General features: G+C 41.1%; 1 protein-coding gene across 1 annotated transcript; it reads left to right on the forward strand.

Annotated features, from left to right (window-relative positions):
* Nucleotides 1-15,365: 15,365 nt before the first annotated feature.
* On the forward strand, nt 15,366-15,884 carry Scp2d1 (SCP2 sterol binding domain containing 1). The gene has a single exon (XM_042666563.1). The coding sequence runs from the start codon at nt 15,366-15,368 to the stop codon at nt 15,834-15,836; it is 471 nt and encodes a 156-aa protein (XP_042522497.1). The 3' UTR covers nt 15,837-15,884.
* The last annotated feature ends 5,286 nt before the right edge of the window (nt 15,885-21,170 follow it).

The raw sequence follows: 21,170 nt of genomic DNA on the forward strand, positions 1-21,170 counted from the left end.
TTTTGCCGGTCATGGGACCTGAACTCTGGGCCTGGGCCTGTCCCTCAGCTTTTCAGCTCAAGGCTAGTGCTCTACCACGGAGGCCACAGCACCACTTCCGGCCGTTTCTGCTTTTGTGGTGCTGAGGAGTCGAACCCAGGGCCTCATGCATGTGAGGCAAGCGCTCTACCACTGAGTCTCCTTTTTAGTTTACCTTTATCTGTTTACCTTTATTCAAATGATTGCAGTCCGTGTGTGTATGTATGCACTTGCGTGTGTATCAGAATATTAATAGGCCTTTCCTAATATCGAAAGTATTAGTGCATTGACCCAGGGCACCACTTCCCGGAATTAGATGATCTGAAAAGGCAACACTAACTAGGCCATTCCTAAACACGAAGGGAACGTTCGGTCGGTCTCGGCAGCTGTGGGCGGCGCTGGGAACTACATTTCCCAGAATCCCCCTGCGCCACACTTTCGCATTAGCGCGGGGCCGCGTGAGGTGGTGCGCCTTCGACAGCGGAAGTGGCGCGCGCGGGCGCGCAGGTTTCCCTGCAGAGTCTGGAAGGAGGGCGCGAGGCTTGGGTACTGGTGCCGCGCAGGTAGCTGTCCCGTTGACTCGGTCACGTGGTGGGCGTGGGTTCCCTCCTCGCTCCCGGAGCGGCGTGTGCAGCTCTTGGTAGGCACGCCGTGGCTTCAGCTCGCTCCGACTCTGCTTTGAGCTTCCCGAGTTCTGACGGAGGCTTCCCGCCCTGCGAGACGCGGCCCTCACCGGGCCAGGAGCGCCGGTGCCCGGGAACTCACGCAGCAGCCTAGGTCCCGACCATCGCCCCCATAGTCTAGATCATTCTTAAGGCTTTTGCCCCAGAATCTTCCGCGGAACACATTGAGGGATGCACATGTCCTCGAAGCCGGGTTGTTAGACCTTAGGCCCCAAGTCCCATAGTTTCCCGCCACTCGTGCCTGTGTGCCCAGCAGACAGGGCTCAGGGCTCAGAAAGCAGGTGTATCATGTGGCACCTGTGGGCAGACGGTACTTCAGTGCAACCTCAGCCATCCTCCATTGCAGACATTTGCTTTAGCCTTGAATTGCGGGCAGGGGACGGGAAAGGTAAGTACAGTTAGAACAGTCCCACGTCACAGGTGTGGCTTGGTTGACCATTATCTCAGTTTTTGTCTCTGGAGAGGTTCTGGAGAAGTTGTTGTTGGCATCAACACTTGGGAAGAGCAGGATCAAGTCAGTTACTGTGGACTGTCAGGTTTCATTAGTCTATGGAGCAGGCCTACTTTTTACATTTTACCAAATTAAAAAAAGATTATCAGAAAGACTTGTATAGGGTATATTCAAAGATAAAGACAGATAAGATAATTCGACTTTAATGTCTTGGAGCCTTTCTGGAGCTTCATCCTAAAATAAGTGTGATCTTACATGGGCGAAATCTTCTCAGTGATGTCTTTTAGGTGAGGGTGGCGAGCATAACCTGTTTTTATATTTGAAGGATATAGTTGTACACGGGCATGATGTAGTTCAGTGAATTTTCCAAAAAAAAAAAAAGTTTTCAGGACTTGATAAGTGCGATTAGTAGATTAATTTGCATTATTTGGTCCCAACTTTTTTACCTCTTCCTTTTGTCTGTACCTTTTACCACATAACCAAGCAATGCCCACTCACCATGATGTGTGGACTGCCAAAAGTGATGTTCTTTGGCCATTAGGTACAAATAGAGGCTTGAAAAATGCTGGTTGTTGCCGTTTCTACTTCCACCATTGCAATGCACCTAGGGTAACCTGTGGGAGAAGTTACTAAACTATGTGACACTTCCCTTAACACTGGTGATAGGCAGCCTCAAGAAATGTGAGTGAACCCTAGAATAGGCCAGGAGAATCACCTGCTGAATCTAGCCAACATTGCTCACGCACTAATTTGTGAGCAAAAATAAATGCTTTATTGTTTTAAGCCCCTGAGATCGAGGATGACATTATGCAACATTATTATGGCGATTGATAACAAAGCTGTCTTTATCTACCCTTCAAGAACAATAGAGATTAGATGTGTTGGTTTTGTGGCAGTCATACCTAATGTAACTGAATTTTCACTGGGATCACCTATGTGGGCATGCATATAGTCTCTTAAGTTAGATGCAACTAGTATTAATTGTATTTATCTTTAGGCCTTGACGGCTGACCAAAAATGTGGGTGACTTAAAAGGGCAAGACCCCCCCCCCCCTTATCATTGGGATGCTGTTTCTAATAATCTTAAATGATTTATTGGGAGTTTAGGGATGGATGTGTGTGTGTGTGTGTGTGTGTGTACACGTATGTGTACGTGTGCCAGTCAAACTTAGTGCTTGGGCACTGTCTAAACTCTTTTGCTCAAAGCTAGCACTCTACTACTGGAGCCACAGTTCCACTTCTAGCTTTTTTTTTTTTTTTTAATAAAGTGGTTAATTGGAGATAGGTCTTACAGACTTTTCCTTCCTGGCTGGCTTGGAACTGTGATGCTCTCAGATCTTAGCCTCCTGAGTATCTAGCATTACAGATGTGAGCCACTGAGTAATTGCTTTTTAAAAAGTGAATTGTTTGTAATTCAATGAATTAAGAGTGGGGCAGTACCCACCACTTACCAAATAACTTTCTGTTATTATAACCTGTTGGGTTTATTTCTCAGGATGCTGATGGGAAATCATATGTGACTTAATTGAAATAAACTGCAATTAAATAACTAAAAAATTTAGCTCCTTTGCCACACTGCCCACATATACACAGTCACTACTTATGGCTATTGGCTATTACTTTGAAGAGCACATCAACAGAATATTATCATAATTCTAAAGTAACTACTGGACAGTGCTGGTCTCAAAGTTTATGATTTCTGATTTACAGATTTTTTTTTTCTGTTCAGATTTCTAGTTTCCATTGACTAGTTGATTCTGACATCTACTCACTTTGTTCCCACTGGGAAAAACGAGTTGTTATTTCCTAGGTTATTTTTTAAAACTCAAACTAACCTGTTTTGACACCTACAATATTGAATGTTCCCTTGCTTTACAGGTCACAGAGCTAACTATTAAAGTGGAATTCTATTTAGTTTTTCAAGTATTGCTACAAAGGGAGGATATGCTCTGGTAGGATGGAGTAAGCTGTAGGAGGGATTGAAGACAACTAAAAGAATCCCCACCTTGAGTTATAAAAGCCCAAACCAAAACTGAGGAATAACAAGCAAATGAAGCAGAAGAAGGAAATATTGGGAAAACCGAGGAAATGCCAGTGTTCTGTGTTTCCTTGTATTTGGCTCTCCACTCTTAACCCAGCTTATACTAGGGTTCGTTAAAAGGGAAGGCCTATTTTTACTCTTTGGTTTCTTCAAGGAAGGATTTTTTTCTCAAAGACATTTCTTTTCTTTTTTTTTTTGTCCATCACGGGGCTTGAACCCTGGGCCTGGGCACTGTCCCTCAGCTCTTCAGCTAAAGGCGAGCACTCTACCACTTGAGCCACAGCATCACTTCTGGATATAAGAGTCTCACGGACTTTCCTGCCTGGGCTGGCTCTGATCCTCAGATCTCAGCATCCGGACTAGCTAGGATTTGAGGCATGAGCCAACTGTGCACCTGGCCTCCAAAGAAATTTCTTAAATCACGTCTGGCCTTTTTTCACCCTTTTACTTTTTTGGATAGGGTTGCTTTTGAGTGGTGAATCTGGGAGGGATTAATTAACTTCTTCCAGGTCTGGAACTTTGCCTGGGTGTTGTACTCACAGGAACTCTCATGTAGAGTCCCTAGAGGATGGCAATAAGAGTGTGTGTGTGTGTGTGACTTTTGTAGTGGGTTTAGTTGGCAGGCTCACTGGGCCCTTACATTGTCTTATCCTCCAAATATACTTCTATCAGTGATACGGAAATTTTGACTATGGTATATCACCTTTATAATAACAATTTTGACTTCTATATGCCATTTCTTAATTCTCAGTGTCTTTAGAAATTAGACCAGAAAGAGAGATGCTGTTCCCAAATATTCTCACAGATGGTAAAATCTTACTATTTTCTAGGATTACCCTGTTCTTGGGTTGGGCTCCATTTGTACTGTACCAGTTCAGCAAGTATGTGAATGAAGTGTATCCAGCTAGGGTTTGTGTGGACTCTATTCGATGTGGTGGTGGCAGTAGGTCTTTATGGAGGACAGTTCAATTGAGTTGAGGCTTGAGGGAAAGACAGAGTTTGGATGGAAATAGAAGACAGGATGCAAACATCTAGAAATGAGACACCTGGGGGGAAATACTTATGAAGGTTATGTAAAGTAGTGTCTAGAGTGAAGCACCCCACAGGGCTACTATGGAGAAAAGCTTAGCAAAAGATAGGGATTCTCTTCACCTCAAAATCACACAGCCTCCGTCCATCCTCATGTTAGACAGGAACAGGAGTAATCTGTGCCTCCAAGGCCTACCATCCTGTCCTATGCCACTCCTACTTCCCAAGATCTTGTTCTCTGTTGTGTCCCATTTCATGAGAAGAGCTAGTTTTGCTGGATATTTATCTGCTGGACAGTTTTTTAATTACTTAAAAAATTATCTTTAGTTGTACAAAAGGGTTTCTTTCAATGTATCAGTTTATAAATACATGTATCATTTTTTTTAAACTAGCTGCAAAAGGGGTGTTTTTATTTCTGGGCTTTTAGTGAAGAAAGGCTGAAAGTACTATTCTTAGTTTGTTGATCCTAAAATGTCACAAATGAAAACCAAACTTAAACATTGTTTTGGAAAAGGAAAGTGCTTTTCATAAACCTGTATGAATCTCCAGTATTTGGTGAAATGGATTTATGGCCAGTATAGATTCTAATCTTAAGCTCTGGATGTTTCTGGTACTGGGATACCTTCCTTGGATCAAAGCATAATTGACTTCAGATGGCATCTTTCATTTTGCTTAATCCTCACTGCCACACAAGATAATAGGGGACATATGATTTTTTTTTCCCTTAAAATTATCTTTAAGTTGTTGTACAAAGAAGTTTTAATTCAGCATTACTCATTCAATTAATGAGTACAGTGCATCTTGATCAGTGTCACCCTTAACCATCCTGTGTTCTCAGGCTCCCTCCTGTCTTTTCTCTCACTTTCCTGACAAACTCCTTAAGGGTCTACTTAGGGCTATTTCTTTCCCACCATCATTTCCACTTTTCATTCATCAAGGGCTCCTTTTTGCTTCCTACTTTTGCAGTTTTCTGGTGGCATTTGTCTGTTCTGAACAGTTTATCCTTTTCCCCTCATAGCTTTTTCCCCCTTCCAGTTATCAGCTTCTTCTCTGACCATTCTACCTTTTCCCAGAGCCACTCATCCCATTTCCACTTCTTCCTCATTGTCTCACCAGAGGGGCAAATGAAGGCTCTTTGACTTTACTCCTGCCCAATCCTGCATCATGTACTTTCCATACTGGGAGGAGAGCCGACTCTTCCCAGGCCTCAGCTCAAATGCCCTTCAGTGGTTCCCAATTGATGAGGCTTTTTGTTCATATTTATTCTTTTGTTCCTACTTGTTTGTTATTCATGGGTCTGGTACTCAATAAAAATATGTTGAATAAATGAATGTAACCCAACTTAACCTATTTTGCCTCTTTTCACACACCTACATGCTTTAGACAAATACTTCATTTCCTTTGTACAACCCAGAACTATGTTCTCTAAAAGACTTTGACCATTTGGTCCCTGCCATCTGTCATGGCATCATTCACAAATTATTAAAGACTGAGCATACAAGTCCCTCCAGGAAACATTCCTTGATTCATCTTTTTCTTCCTAAACTTAGCAATACATGTATTTTGTTTTTAATCAATTACCTGTTGCTGTTAACAAATTACCCCTAAACTTCTCAGCTTAAGCAACAAAAATAGTAGGAGCAGCTTTAGGTAGGTGGCCGTGTCTTAAAGTCCCTACAGAAATTGAAAGTATGATATTGGCCTGGCTGCTATCACTTAAAGATTTGCTTGGAGATAAAGGGCTTTTTATAGGCTTGTTTCACAGGAGGATCTTCACCAAGTTTACTTCTTTCAAGCTTGTTTCACAGGAGGCCTCAGTTCCTTACCACATGAACTTATCCACATGCCAACTTACACTTTCTCTAAGGTGTAGTTGTTTTCATGCAGAGTGAGTGATTCAAGAGCAAGTAGGAAGCCATGAGCTTTATATGTTCTTTTTTTTTTTTTGAGGGGGGGTGGTCCGGTCGTGGGGCCTGAACTCTGGGCCTGGGCACTGTCCCTCAGCTCTTCAGCTCAAGGCTAACGCTCTACCACTTGAGCCACAGCGCCACTTCCGGCTTTTTTCTTTTTGCTTATGTGGTGCTAAGGAATCGAACCCAGGCCTTGAGCATGCAAGGCAAGCGCTCTACCACTGAGCCACCTTCCCAGCCCGAGCTTTATATGTTCTAAACCTGGGCATTTTATACCCTTCCACCATACTGTGTTAGAAATGAAACACTAAATATAGCCCAATCTTATAGGAAGAAATAAGCCAGACTCACAAGAAAACTTAGGCTCTACCTTTTAAATAACGAATGTGTTCCTATGTTTTAGGAAAAAACCCCACTGTATTATCTTTCTGGTGGCCCTTGGTGTTTATGTATGTTTTCTTTTATACTACTAGGCTAAAACTGCTTTGTAGGCACATTGATTTTTCTCTATATTATTGTAAAATATATAACAAGATTTGCCATTTCAAACATGTAAGTGTATATAGTTTAGTGGCATTAAGTACACTTATAATGTTCTGCAAATATCACAACTATCCATCTGTTATTTTTTTTTTCAACTTTGTGTACTGAAACTATGGGCTAATTCTCCATCCCCTCTTCCTGCAAGTGGCCCCTATTATATCTTATACTTTATTGGTTTACTCTAGGTACCTTTTATAAATTGAATCATACAGTGTTTGTTCTTTTGTGTTTGGCTTAGTTCACTTATAATTTCTTCATTGCTCATCCATTTTATAGTATGTGTCAGAATGTTGTCATTTACCACTTTTTTATCCATTCACCCATTGGTGCTGCTTGTATTGCATTGAAGGTAGAAACCTTTTTTTGGCTGTTGTGGACAAACTTGCTGTGAACATGGATGCAAAACCTGTTCGAGATCTTACTTCCAATTATTTAGAGTAATACCTAGATCTAGGAATATTTAAATGACCTGCTATGTGATTTTTTCAAGCCATCAACATTACATACTCCAACCAGCAGTGTCTAAAGTTTTTTTTTTTTTTTTTAGGTCCGGTCGTGGGACTTGAACTCTGGGCCTGGGCACTGTCCCTCAGCTCTTCAGCTCAAGGCTGGCACTCTACCACTTGAGCCACAGCACCACTTCCGGCTTTTTTCTTTTTGCTTATGTGGTGCTGAGGAATCGAACCCAGGCCTTGAACATGCAAGGCAAGCGCTCTACCACTGAGCCACCTTCCCAGCCCACTGAGCCACCTTCCCAGCCCAATGTGTCTAAAGTTTTAATGTCTCAATCTTCCCTGATTTTTGTCTTTGTGTGCAATCTTAGCAGTGCCTAGTCCAGTGTACCCAGTAGTAGGTGCACAGTAAACATGTTAAATAAATCGATGTATACTCTGGAGTACTTAAACACTCAGCCTTATCTCAAGTCTTGCAGGATTCCTGGCAAGATTAAGGGAAGAAACTCTATCAGGAATTCTGGGAACATGCCCCCCATCTGTCTGAAACAGGCAGCCTCTTCATTCTCAGTTCACGCTAGGTCATTGCCTTGTGAGTCCTGGTTTTCTCCCTTTCCTGCCTGTTGCCCTGTCATTACCTCATCATAGAGTGCTCTTCTCTGCCCCTTGACTTTGGGCTTGTCTCTGACAAGTGTTTTGCTACCTGTCCATGGCTGGTGATGGCAATGAGTGACTGCTTTTGCCACTGCTCTTGGGATGAACTCACTTGCCTGAATCATTAGTGTCCTAGGAAAGCCACCTAGCCCATCTTAGCCCAGGCCAGCTGGCCCTGCCCACTGGACAGCCTGTGAGAAATGTCTCTTGTCACAATGGCATTCAGTTTTTTTTTTTTCTCATTCATTTAAGTGTATAATGTTACAAGAGCTAACTGATATAAGAAGTGATTAAAAAGTTGAAATTATGCATTTTGGTTCAATAAAAGCCATTGTATAAAGAGAGGAGCTAATTAAATCTAGTATTCTAGATTTCTCCATACGAGTAACAATGTAGATCATCCCACATGTTTTTTGTGTTTTCAAAGTCAGTCTTGTTGAGATACAATTTTCATACTAAAATTCATCTTTTTTAAAAAATGTCCATCGTGGAGCTTGAACTCAGGGCCTGGGCACTGTCCCTCAGCTCTTCAGCTCAAGACTAGCATTCTACCATTTTTGAGTCACAACTCCACTTGTGGTTTTCTGGTGGTTAATTGGAGATAAGAGTCACAGACTTTCCTGCCTGGGCAGGCTTTGAACCATGATCCTCAGATCTCCATCTCCTGAGTAGCTAGGATTATAAGCCTAAGCCACTGACACCTGGCTGAAATTCATCTTTCTTAGTGTACAGTTCTATAATTACCCTCACAATCAGGATAGAGAGATTTATTACTCCATCCCTCAAATCCTTAAAAGCTCTTCTATCCCCCATTGCAAGTAAACCCACTGTCTACCTGAAAACCACAAGTTAGGTGTTTTAATTCCTATAGTTTATCATTTTTAGGCCATCCTATGAATGGAACCATGATACGTTGTGCTTTGACTCTAGCTTCTTTCAGCATAATGTATCTTGAGATTTGTCCATGTCCCTGAGTGAATAATCGGTAGCTCATAACTTTTAATTGCCAAGTACTATTCCATTCTACAATTGTTTCACAATTTGTTTACCCAGTCTCCTCTTGATGAATGGAAGATGAAGAGCAGAGGGCCAGATTTGGGTTCTCTCCAGTGTTTTGCTTTGTGAATTCTGTTACTAGAGCACTCATTGCAAGACTTTCTGTGGGTACTTATTTTCATCTCTCTTGCATTAATAAATACAGATGAGTAGAACTAATGAATTGTAGAGTAAGCATGGTTTGGCTTTACACAACACTCTGCACAGTTGTTGGTGACCACAGCATCCTGTACTCTCACCAGCAGCACATGAAGGTTGCCCTACATTCTCGCCAACACTTGGCTTTGCCAGTGTTTTTAATTTTAGCCATTTTAATGGGGGTGAAGAGGTATATCATTATACAGCTGTTCCTCAGTATCCTTGACAAACTGGTTGCAGGATCCCCTGCAGATAACAAAATATGTGAACACTCACGTATATTAAATGTAGTCTTTTCCATAACCTACATCTTCCAACATACTTAATCTCTTATAATACTTAATATAATTTAAAAGGTATACATATACTGTATTATTTAGGGAATGACACCAAGTACAAAGCCTGTTTGTGCTCAGAATGGGCACAAAACTATTTTAGTCTTTGGAATATTTTGCACATGAACATTTATAACAACTTTATCCATAATTTTCCAAACTTAGAAGCAACCAAAATGTCCTCCAGTAAGTAAATGATAAATTGCAGTAATATGATGGAGCATCATTTGGTAATCTTTAAAGGGCTATAAAGATATGAACAGACATGGAGGAACCTTACATTCATATTGCTAGAGGAAAGAAGCAAATTGGAAAAGGCTAGCTACTGTATGATTCTAACCATATAACATTCTGGAAAGGGCAAAACTATTGACAGTAAAAAGATCAGTGGTCGCCAGAGGTTAGTGAGGAGGGGGGGATGAATGAGTTGAGCTCAGATGTATCTAGGGTGCTGAAACTTCTGTATGATACTGCAGTGGTGTATTTAGGATGTTGCATGCATCTGAGTGTAATACACTGAGAGAACCTTGATGTGAACTCTGGACTTGAATTGTTAAAATATCAACATTGGTTCATCAATTATAACATACACCACATTAATGCAAGATGGTATAATAAGGGGACGTTAGGCAGAGAAAGAGTATTTAGAAACTTTCTGTACCTGCTGTTTAATTTTTTTCTAAGCCTAAAACTATTCTAAAGAAAGAACATAATAAAGTATATTGCTTTCAAAAAGGGATGAAAAAATCATAAGAGAAGCTAGGTGTCAGTGGCTCAAGACCAGCTACTTGGATTAGGGGATTGCAGTTTTAAGGCCAGCCTAGACATACAAGTTTGTGAATCCATCTCAGCCAATAGTTGGTAAGTGTGACATGCACCTGTTGACACAATTATGGAGGAAGCACAATGACTGGGTACAGTGTTCCATACCTGTCATTCCCACCAACATAGTGAAGTACAAATGAGAGGGTCACAGCTCAGGATTGCCCCAGGCTTAAAGCAAGATCCTATCTCAGAAACAACCAAGCCAGGAGCTGGTGGATCATGCCATAATCCTAACTACTTAGGAGACTGAGATCTGAGTATCATGGTTCAAAGCCAGCCTGGGCAGGAAAGTCTATGAGGCTCTTGCCTTCAATTAACTACCAGAAAACCAGAAGTGGAGCTGCAGCTCAAAGTAGTAGAGTGCTTGCCTTGAGCAGAAAAGCTCAGGGACAGCACCTAGGCCCTGAGTTCAAGCCCCACAACAGACCAATCCCATCTCCCACCCAACCCCCCCTCCCCACAAAAAAAAAACAACCAAAACAAGCATGAGGCACTAAATTCAATCCGCAGTACTAACACCACATCTGCAAAACAGGATAAAACTACCTACCTCAGAGGGTTGAAGGGGAAATTAAATGTGCTGCTCTACGTACAGTATTCCTGTATCTTGGCTCAGAGCAAGGGCTATATCATAATTATCCTGTCGGGCCAGCAGCATCTTCTGCTGATCTTACGGGTATTTCTTCCTTTGTATTTTCTCTCTTCCTTCTTTTCTCCCTTTATTTCTCCCTCATTAGTAGCCTGATAAGACCAAATTTAGCATAAGATTTGTGCCTTAAGAACTATCTGCTTTTGAAGAGATCAGAATAAGAACAACTGCTCTCTCAGGGTTGCAAACTGGGAGATGCCTGCTTTGGAATGACAGAGTTCATGTTACCAAAGTGTCTAACATCTGACATTGCCCCTCCCCCAAAATGACTCATTACCTGACTTAAGAAACAGTGACTCCTTTGTACATAGCCTTAGTAGTAACTATAGCTACATATTATAGTTATTATAACTATGTAGTTATTATTTTATTTTTGTTGGTCATGGGGCTTGAACTCTGGGCCTGGGCTCTGTCCCTCAGCTCTTCAGCTCAACTTGAGCACTCTACCATTTGAGCCACAATGCCACTTCTGGTTTTCTGGTGGTTAATTGGAGATAAGAGTCTTATGGACTTTCCTGCCCTGGCTGGCTTTGAACCATGATTCTCAGATCTCAGCTGCCTGAATAGCTAAGATTACAGGTGTGAGCCACTGGCACCTGGCTAGTTATTTTTAAATACAAAAGTTTAAATACAAATATAGTTTAAACTATTCTATTATTTTTTGTTCTGAGAAACTCTGCATAATGGAAGTGAGTTTTTCCCTCAGATGTTCTGATTAGTTCAACCAAGATGCTTGAGAAAACCTGGGTGATACCTAAACTGCTGGTTTAGACACATTTTGGAACCCTGGAGTAAGTTATTTTAAATTTTAATGGGGGTTATTGTTCTTTGAAGCTAAAAAAATCCTATTTAATAAAGTAGTGTTACAACTCCTTTTAAAAGAACAGAACTCTAAGCTTCTTACATTCCTTTAAAGCATTTAAGGAATGCAAAAGCCCCAAATCACAGATATGCTGTGATGAGATTCTTGGGTCTAAATGCCAACTAAAGGAGAAGGAATCTCAATGGGGTCATGGATGATTATGTCCAGCTGGAGGCTGGGTGTTTTCCATAGACAGTGATGTGTTTGCTAGCCTAGGAGGCAGGCAAGGGGAGCATTATATCTTGAAAATTTAAATAAAACTAGTGTCCTTTTAAAATTGGTGTCCTTTTATTATAACCATATGATGGCAATTCTAAACTGTGTAATTGATGGACTATCCCCTGGAGTCCATAGCATCCTTTAGCTTTCTCATATATAAAATGTGGTCTGTGCTCTCTGGCACACTGTGTCAGGACAATGACACTCCAATTTGAGAACCTGTCAGAATAACTCATAGGACAACCTCCATCATTGAAAAGAAGGCATGATGGTGGGCGGGTTCAGTTTACAATCATGATTGCTCACATGAATTTGCTGGGGAATTGCCTAACCTTTTCATTGCAAATTCTCTGTTAGATGTTGTCCATACCTGATTGCAACATGGAAAAAAATTGCCTGATAGTGATGATACCCATTCATCTATCATCACAAATGTACAGGAGCCTTTTTATTCTTTTGCATTTAACAGGCAGAATGAAGAAGGAATTGTTTAGTGTAGCTTTACTTATTCTATTTAATATAGTGTTGTTAATCTATTTAATTAACTCTAATGTAGTTTTGTTAGTTTGTGGAGGAAAGACACAGGTACAGAATTGATGGAACTTCTAATGACTCAACAGTTCACTTCTGATACAATTTGAACAAGAAAACAAATAATTATAATAACAGACTGTAACCCAAAGATGAATGGAAATATCCACAAGTCAATATTGAGAGAAAAAAATTGAACAAATAAAGAAACAATGCATTTCTTCTGTGCAGCAGAACTCCAATGATTAAAACTGAAGGGAGTGATAAAAATATAAATCTAAAAAGTTACCACTTGACACATCACACTGAGATGAGCATGTATGAGCCATGAATGGATGCAAAAAGCAGTTAGCCAAAGCATGATGGAAAACATTTCAAAAATCTGCTGGGTGCTGGTGGCTCATGCCTGTAATTCTAGCTACTCAGGAGGCTGACATCTGAGGATCGAGGTTCAGAGCCAACTGGGGCAGGAAAGTCCATGAGACTCATCTCCAATTATCTACCAGAAAGCCAGAGGGGCACTGTGGTTCAAGTGGTAGAGTGCTTGAGTTGAGCTGAAGAGCTGAGGGACAGAGCCCAGGCCCAGAGTTTAAGCCCCATGACCGACTCCCCCCCCCAAAAAAAAACAAACCCCACAAAAACAACTCAAATTACCACTCCACAAAATGTGTACTAATAAGGGAAAAATTGGTAACTTCAGTTGAGTAATCTGGTTGACACAACTTGAACCAAATGATTGTGATCAACGTTTGCAGAAAGGAGACTGAACTGGGGCAGATACAAGGTCACCTATGTGATAGTCCTGTCAAAAATGTATGTCATACTAATGAGTAAACGTTAGACAGACAGAATCACACTTTTTGCAATCATGTCAAATGTTCTTCCAAACATCAAGGTTATGATAGACAAAGAATGAAGACTTTCTTAGGCTGAAGAGCTCTTGTAAAGCATGCAATTAAAAGCAATGTGGAATATAGCAGGCTAGAATCTGGTTCTGGACCAGAAAAAGGGAATGAGTGGGACAGTTGTTGATATTTGAATATGGTCTGCAAGTCAGTTAATAGGATTATACATGTTAATTTCTCAGGTTAGGTCATTGTTGATGTTATATAAGATGTTAACATTTTGGAAAACTCATGTAGATTTATTATTAGGCAGTTGTACAAAGAGTTTACAATTCTATATGTCAGGTTATATATGTACAACCTGTTACATGTTTGCAAAATTTTGTAAAGCTATAATTATTTCAAAATAAAAAGTACAACAAAAATGGATACTAGAGTTGTTTCGTTTTTGTTTTAATTTGGTTATATTACTTACTAGCTATGGCACTCTGAAGAAACCATGTCATTTTTCCTTCCTTTAGTCTCACATCTGCAAAACGGGGATAAAACTACCTACCTTAGGGGGCTGTAGTGAAAATTAGCTGTGTTGCTTATGAATAGTGCTTAAATTCCTGTATCTTGGCTCAAAGCAAGGGCTATATCATAATTATCGTATGTGGCCAGCAGCATCTTTTGCTGACCTTAGGGGTATTTCTCTCTTTCCCTCTTTTCTCCCTATATTTCTCCCTCATTAGTAGCCTGATAAGAGCAAATTTAACATGATTTGTGCCGTAAAACTATCTGCTTTGCTATGTATATATGACCATATAAGATGATGTTAAGCGAAATGAACCTCAAGATAGAGACACAAGTGGTTTTATCTTTCTTGCTGTTGTTCTTAATGTATTTATAACGTACTATGTGGGTTTTTTTTTTTGTTTCTTTTGTATGTTCTTCCCTGATGGCATAACCCCCATTTTCACTATATTTGATTCCAGTGCCCTGCATCTTGTATATACATTTTTCCAATTTGGGGAGGGGAAGGGAAATAACAAAATGCTGAAATAAGGATACGGGTTGACCCATTGTAATAATGAGATGAACAAGACACTATGTTGAAAACGAACTATACAACTTCGGGGTAGGGGCGTGGGGGGTGGGGTGAGGGAGGAGTTGGGGAGGTGGGAGGGAAGGGATGGTAGGGGAAAAACTAAGGAGGAGGTAACATTGCTTAATAGGAAATGTACTCATTACCTTACTGGTATAACTGTCACCCCTCTGTACAGTATTTTTTCTATATTCTTTTCAAAAATTTTATTTTGTTGTAAAGATGCTATACAGAAGGGTGACAGTTACATGAGTAAGACAATGACAATGACAATGAGTAAGACAATGAGTACATTACTTGTCGACCATTGTTACCCCTTCCCTTGTTGTTGTCCCACTATCCCTTCCCTCCCTCACCCCCCACTCCTCCCACCCTAACCCTCCCCCAGACCCTTGCCGAAGTTGTAAAGTTCGTTTCCAATATACTGTCCTGTGGGTATCCTTGTTGCAATGGGGCATTCTGTGTCCTTGTTTCAGCATTTTGTTATTCTCCTTCCCCTCCCCAGATTAGACAAATGTATGTGAAGATGTGGGGTACCAAAATCAATGTACAGTATTTTTACAATAAAAAATATATACAAGAAGAAGTATCTGCTTTTGAAGAGATCAGAATAAGAACAACTGCTCTCTCAAGGTTGCAAACTGGGAGATGCCTGCTTTGGAATGACAGTTTATGTCACCAAAGAACCTTCAGAGGTCAGTTTCCTTTAACTCCATTTAAGGCTGTAGATCTTTTGGGCTTGTGGGAATGGCAGCCTGGATGAGTTTTGAGAACTCTGTGTGCATGTGCGTGTGCATGTTTGTGTGTGTGTGTGAGAGATCTATATGTACTGTAGATCTGCCTCACAATTACCTGTCTGAGTTCTCAACCCATGTCATATTTTCAGTTTTATTTGGCCAATAAGACTGCAGGACACACATCTTCCTGAATCCCTGCTTGGGTCTTACTTTTGATGTCACAATATGGCCTGTGGTTATTAGTTAGGCCATAGCTGCTCACAGAGCAGACGGCAAGGTCAAGAGGACCAGTACAGTAAGATGTGGAAGAGAATTGACCATCAGCCCAAGATCAAAGCAGGGGATGGACCTCAGGCAGGCCAGTTCAGGGCGTTGGGTTCATCTCAGGAACCTGCCAGGCCACACACTCTAGGGCTGTCAGAATCCCAGAGCTTTCTGGTGTTTGAGGACATTAGCCATCACATCAAAGAAGTGGGACCCCAACTGGTAAAGAAAATCAACGCCATCTTTCAGCTGGACATCACCAAAGATGGGAAGATCATCCTGCAGTGGACCATTGATCTGAAGAACGGTTCTGGGGACATGTACCAAGGAACTGCCAGGTTCCCAGCAGATACTACTTTTACAATCCCAGAGTCTATCTTTATGGAGTTAGTTTTGGGCAAAATGAATCCACAGAAGGCTTTCCTGGCTGGCAAGTTCAAAGTGAGTGGAAAAGTTCTGCTTGGCCAGAAGTTGGAGAGGGTTTTCAAAGACTGGGCTAAATTTTAAGCAAGCAAAACTACAAAGGAAAGCTCAAACCTCGCTGGGTATGCTGAGGGGAATTCATGCTCAGAGTGAAGATTAAAGTAAAAGATAGCCAGTATTTTTTACTGAAATTCTTCCTATTCAAATTTTGGTTCATTTCCTGCTGATGTACATTTGCTGGGGGTTCCGGAGCAGTAAAGAGCATTGATGTGCATTACTTACTATCTTTGTCTTTATTTAGCTCTTATTTGTACTTTAATATGACAGGGTGAAAATTACATAGAGTAAATGGATCATTGGATTTTAATGTTCTAATGACTTTCTAAGATTTTTTTAAGTGTGGTGCTTTGGGAAAAGGTTGTCATGGTGAGTGTGTGCACTCCATGTAGTAACAGCTCTAGGAGGAGATTTTAATAAGGAAGCAGGGTACTGGGAGAGCGAGCACTACAACTGTATGGGTACAGCCCAGGCAATAGAGAGGTGATGCTCTTAATGTTTTATAACTTCAAGTCCATATTGATGGGAGCGCCTCACAGTTTTTACTCAGTAGGTCTGAACAGGGGAGAATGCATCTTTCTATCAAGTTTCTAGGAAATGTACCTTTGGAGACCTTCTGCCCTATTTTGCTTCATTTGAGTCTTTTGGTGCTGACCATGACTCTTCTATGTTAGACCAATGAAATACTGCCATTCTTGAAAGGCTCTCTTGAAGACAGATTATGTAATCCTTTTTTTGAGCCATTTCTAATGTGTTGATTTAGTTGGGAATTTGTGAAGTGAGCATTCTATAAAAATCAAAGTTTATCCAGAGAGATTTTTTTTCCTTCATGGATCTCCATATTTTGTCTGAGAGGACTAGGAGAAAGCTAGCCACATCCTAATGAATGTGGTGTGTATATGTGTGTGTGTGTGTGTGTGTGTGTGTGTGTGTGTGAGAGAGAGAGAGAGAGAGAGAGAGAGAGAGAGAGAGAGAGAAAGAGAGATTCATATGTAGTCTATGTACAGTCAGGTACCCTAAGATTCACAAAGATTACATCAAATTGCTATGCTCAAAACACAAGTCACCTGTCTTAATAACACTTTCTGTTGGTATAATAAAATCTCAGAGGCTGTAAGTTATAAAGAAGTTTATTTGGATTTTGGTTCTGAAGGCTGAGAAGTCCAAGAGGGTGGTACTGGCTTGTAGTCAACATCTCATGGGACATTTCCTGCTGCATCATAACATGGTAGAGGGTGTCACACTGAAACATTTGTTTGCTAACTCTGCTCTTTCTTGCCTTATAAAGCCAGTAATAACCCTGATGGGTGTCACATACTCATGACCCTATAATTATAACCTTGGGGATTAACTTCCCAGCTTATTAACTTTGGGGGGAGGAGGCATATTAAGACCACTGTACTTACCAAATGATCCAGCCATGCCATTTTTTTACAAGTTGGCTTAAAAGTTTTGTTTTTTAGTTTTTAAATTATTTCTAAGTAGTTGTATAAGTTGTGCTTATGAGCACAAGACATCTTGATCCAGTGTCATCCTTTTTTTTTATTATCACTTTCTCCATTCCTCCCAACTTCACTCATCCTCCAATTGACCTGAGCCATTCCATTCTTAAGCACTCTTCCAAGGCAAACAAAGCTTATGCACAATTACAAAAATTTGCATATGTGTTGGAAAGATTGTAAGATAGTGTATATGAAGTACTTAACCAGGCACACACTATACCTTCAATAAAAGGTTTTGCTCTCAAAAACTTTTGTTTTTATGTGAATCTTCATGACAGCCATTTTTTATAATAGTCCTAAACTGGAAATAAATCACATGTCCATCAGAAGGTGAATGGCTGAACAAATTGGGGTTTGTCATGCAATGAGAAACTACTTAACAAAAAGCAATCAAGTATTGCACCCAGCAAATGGATGAATATCAATATAAGTATGTTAAGTGAAAAACCAGAGAAAATCAAGTATGTACTACATAATACTATTTATAAAATAAAAAATGAGAATAGCAGTAATAGAAAAATTATCATTGATTGCCAAAAGACAGGCATGGAGAATGAGGAAGGATAGAAGGGAAACATAGTCATGAGTAAACAAGGGGTGATGGATATATTATCTTTTTAAAAAATACATTTATTATCCTGATTGTGGTGATAGTTTACATGTAGACATAGAGGCCAGGACATCACACTGAATTCTTTGTGTTATACATGTGTGGTTTACTATGGATCATTCTAAGCTAGAAACGTAATAAGCCTCCATTCAAAGTGAGGTCTTTATGTGGCTGGATTCCTTATAAGTCTTTAACTTACCTCTCAGCAAATGAGCTCTCTAACCTCTAGTTTTCCATACGCTTCGGCATTTGGATGGCTTTATAGAGCACTTCCTAGACCTTCTATATTAGGAAGATGCACAGTGAAAGCTGTATTGCTAACAATGCATTCTTTTCTGTGGGAAAAAAGCTACTACTGTGCTCTACTTGATTGACAAGAAATTGTTAAAGGTCATAAGAGGAGTTGTGTTACTGGCTGCTTTTGTCATCAAGGTCATGATCTTGATGACTATGTGGGATTCCTGCTATACACCTTCCCCCCAACCCCCACACATGGCAGCTATGAATGTTGAAAGATCTCTCAGTGATTGTGAGTACTGTGGTGGGCACTTTGTTCAATGGGGCCAGGCGCTTTCCAGCCAGGCCAAATTTTGGAGTGTTCAGCATGGGGTAGGCAGCTATTTGGAGGGTACCATCATGGCCTCTTACCTTTTCTAGGTTCTTGTTATCCTTTGAAGCAGCCATGACTTCTGTGGATTGGCCCTGAGATTGGGTTGTTTGGAAACCAGGTAGAAGAAGAATTGTTATGCCTACGCTGGCATCTGACCTATGACGTATTCTGATTTGGGGCCAAGAAATAAAATGACCTGAACCAATTGGATTCCTTTCTTAGGAATTCAGGATTAGGAAAATGTGAAACTGAGATACAACCAAGCAGTGAAATATGAAAGGCTAGGCTGTCAGAGGATCAAAGAGGATGGTGACAAATGGGTTGGCTGATAATGGTAAGACTGGGAGATAGATAATGATTATGTACCTTTCCTTATCTGGGCCAAGCATCCTGATTTTCCCAGGATAGTTGTTTTATGGCCACCATCTTAATATTTAAGTCAGCATCTCTCATTCTCAGAAACATCTCCATTTACAGTATAGCCTAGACTAGAAGGCCTAGAAGGTCCTGAGGTAGGCAGGACTCCAGCAGAGCCTTTCTTGGGTAAACTTTGTCTCATTCTCTCAATTCTCATACCCAGTGTAGACTAGAAATGTTTGTTAAATGAAAGAACAACCTTTTTCACGTTAAAAGATGTAACTGGAACATATCCAAACAGCACAAAAGAGAATACAAAAATCCCGTCTTCACATTTCTTCCATTTCCCTCCATTCTTCTCTCTAAAGGCACCCAAAGCTGCTGGCTTTGTGTTTTCTTCCAGATGTAAACACACAGTACCAATGTACATGGTTGGGTATGGTCCACCCTCCTTCTGTCGTCTTTGTTTTGTTCACAGGATTGGAAGCTGGCCGTAGAAACTATTTCTCACAATATTCCAGAAGGTGGTGGTACATAGATCTCTCTCCTTCAGAGGATGCTCCCCACTATAAGATGGCCAGGTTGACTTATCTTGCCCAGTGGAATCTTGCTCATTTTTGCCTATATTCAGGAAAAATCTCACCTGAGGCTGCTTTATAGGTAAAAGTGAAGGGTACAAAGGAGCACTACTTCCTTGGGGGCGGATTTACTTTCCCTTACCATATCTTTCCATTCTTCAGTGTCCCAGGACCTAGTGGTTGGGATGGAGCTAGGATGTTGGCCAAGGGGCAGAACAAGGGAGGGATTGGGGTATGTGTCTATTACTTCTTTTGATCTTCTGCCCCCAGAGAATCCTATCTGTCCATATCCCAGAAGGGAGAGTTGCGATGTGATGAGGGTGCTGGGGAGCCCCTGCCATGTATCTGTTCCTTCCTACTGGTCCTAAGGGTGGCCTGGTCTCTGAAGTGACACTTCATAGATGCCTCTGGCATGAAAGTAGGAGTCATAGATGGAACTATGAGTCAGTTATATCTGCCTCGAGAGACTAGGGATAGGAAGGAGCATCATGCAGCTGGGTTCTAGGTCTACTTATTCTCTATAAACAGGAATATTCCATTTACTTCTAAAGCAGAGAAGGATAGCCTATTTTGATAAAGATTTCATTACTTTTTGCTTAAAGATAAAGGTGGCTCTGGGATTGTCTTCCTCTCCCCCCTAAACCTCTCCCCCCTACACTTTGATAGAGACATTCACATAACTTTTCCTGTTGAGGGGTGTGTGTCGGGGGTGGGGGGAATCAGGCCACACAATGACCATTGCCTTTTGGCATTGAAGTGAAGGGCTCCCTCCAAGGAATAGCTGGGAAGTGTGTGGGTTCATCTGCTGGGCAGGCTGGAAAGCAGCTCTTAAGCACCTGTTTGCAGCCTGCTTCTCGCCTTCTCACAGACTCAGATGGCTGATTCAGCTGGGCAAGCTGTGAGGGGAAGGCCTGGGTGCTGCAAAAACCCAAATACGACCTAGGGTTGATGAGCCATTTCGTTGAATAGCTTTGCACCTTAGTAAAGATGAATTGTATTTTACATGTTCCAAGCTCTGGGCTGAGGCTCAGAGGTAAAGGACACATCCAGCTTAGGAATCAAGGGAGTTTGGGATAGTTTTCCAGAGCAGCTGCCTCCTCCTTTTCTAAATGATAATGCTCCAAAAGGGACAGAGCCAGTGGCTCCTGGCCTCTGAGATGTGTTTCTGGAATGTGCTTGCCAGCATAAAGCCTGGAATGAGATTCTGGAGTCTGGGACCACTCTTTGGGCTCCTATTCTCCTGAAACCAATTGTTCTATTCCTAAACAGGACACAGAGTAGCATGGATATCAGCTCTTATGGGTTGGTCTATTCTCATGTGTTGAGGTTCAAGATCCAGTAGATTACTAGTTTTGAGAACAAGGATTTAATTCTGGAGGTTTTAAGTTGTGAATTGCTAGAGTTAATCTGTTCATTGGCTGACAAATTGACCAAATAATTACTTTATTTAATTATGGAACATCTAAAATGTCTTAAGGCTAGGCATGGTGACTCATTCCTCTAATTCTAGCTCCTTGGGAGCCCCAAATAGAGAAGACTACAGTTGGCGGCCAAATTGGCCAAAAAATGAGACCCTCATCTCATGTGCGTGGTGGTCAGAGCTATAGTTTCAGCTATGTGTTAGTGTGTTAGGTGTGACTGGAGACTAGCTCTGAGAGAACGTGTAAAATCTCTTGCCCACGGCTAAAGCAAAAAAGAAGCTGG

Source organism: Dipodomys spectabilis, unplaced genomic scaffold (assembly GCF_019054845.1).
Source record: "Dipodomys spectabilis isolate Male_0828 unplaced genomic scaffold, ASM1905484v1 ptg000365l, whole genome shotgun sequence".
NCBI classification, from domain to species: Eukaryota; Metazoa; Chordata; class Mammalia; order Rodentia; family Heteromyidae; genus Dipodomys; species Dipodomys spectabilis.

What these genes read in the sequence shown, in the direction of transcription:
- Scp2d1 (XM_042666563.1), top strand. Translation starts at nt 15,366, where the DNA reads ATGTGGAAGAGAATTGACCATCAGCCCAAGATCAAAGCAGGGGATGGA.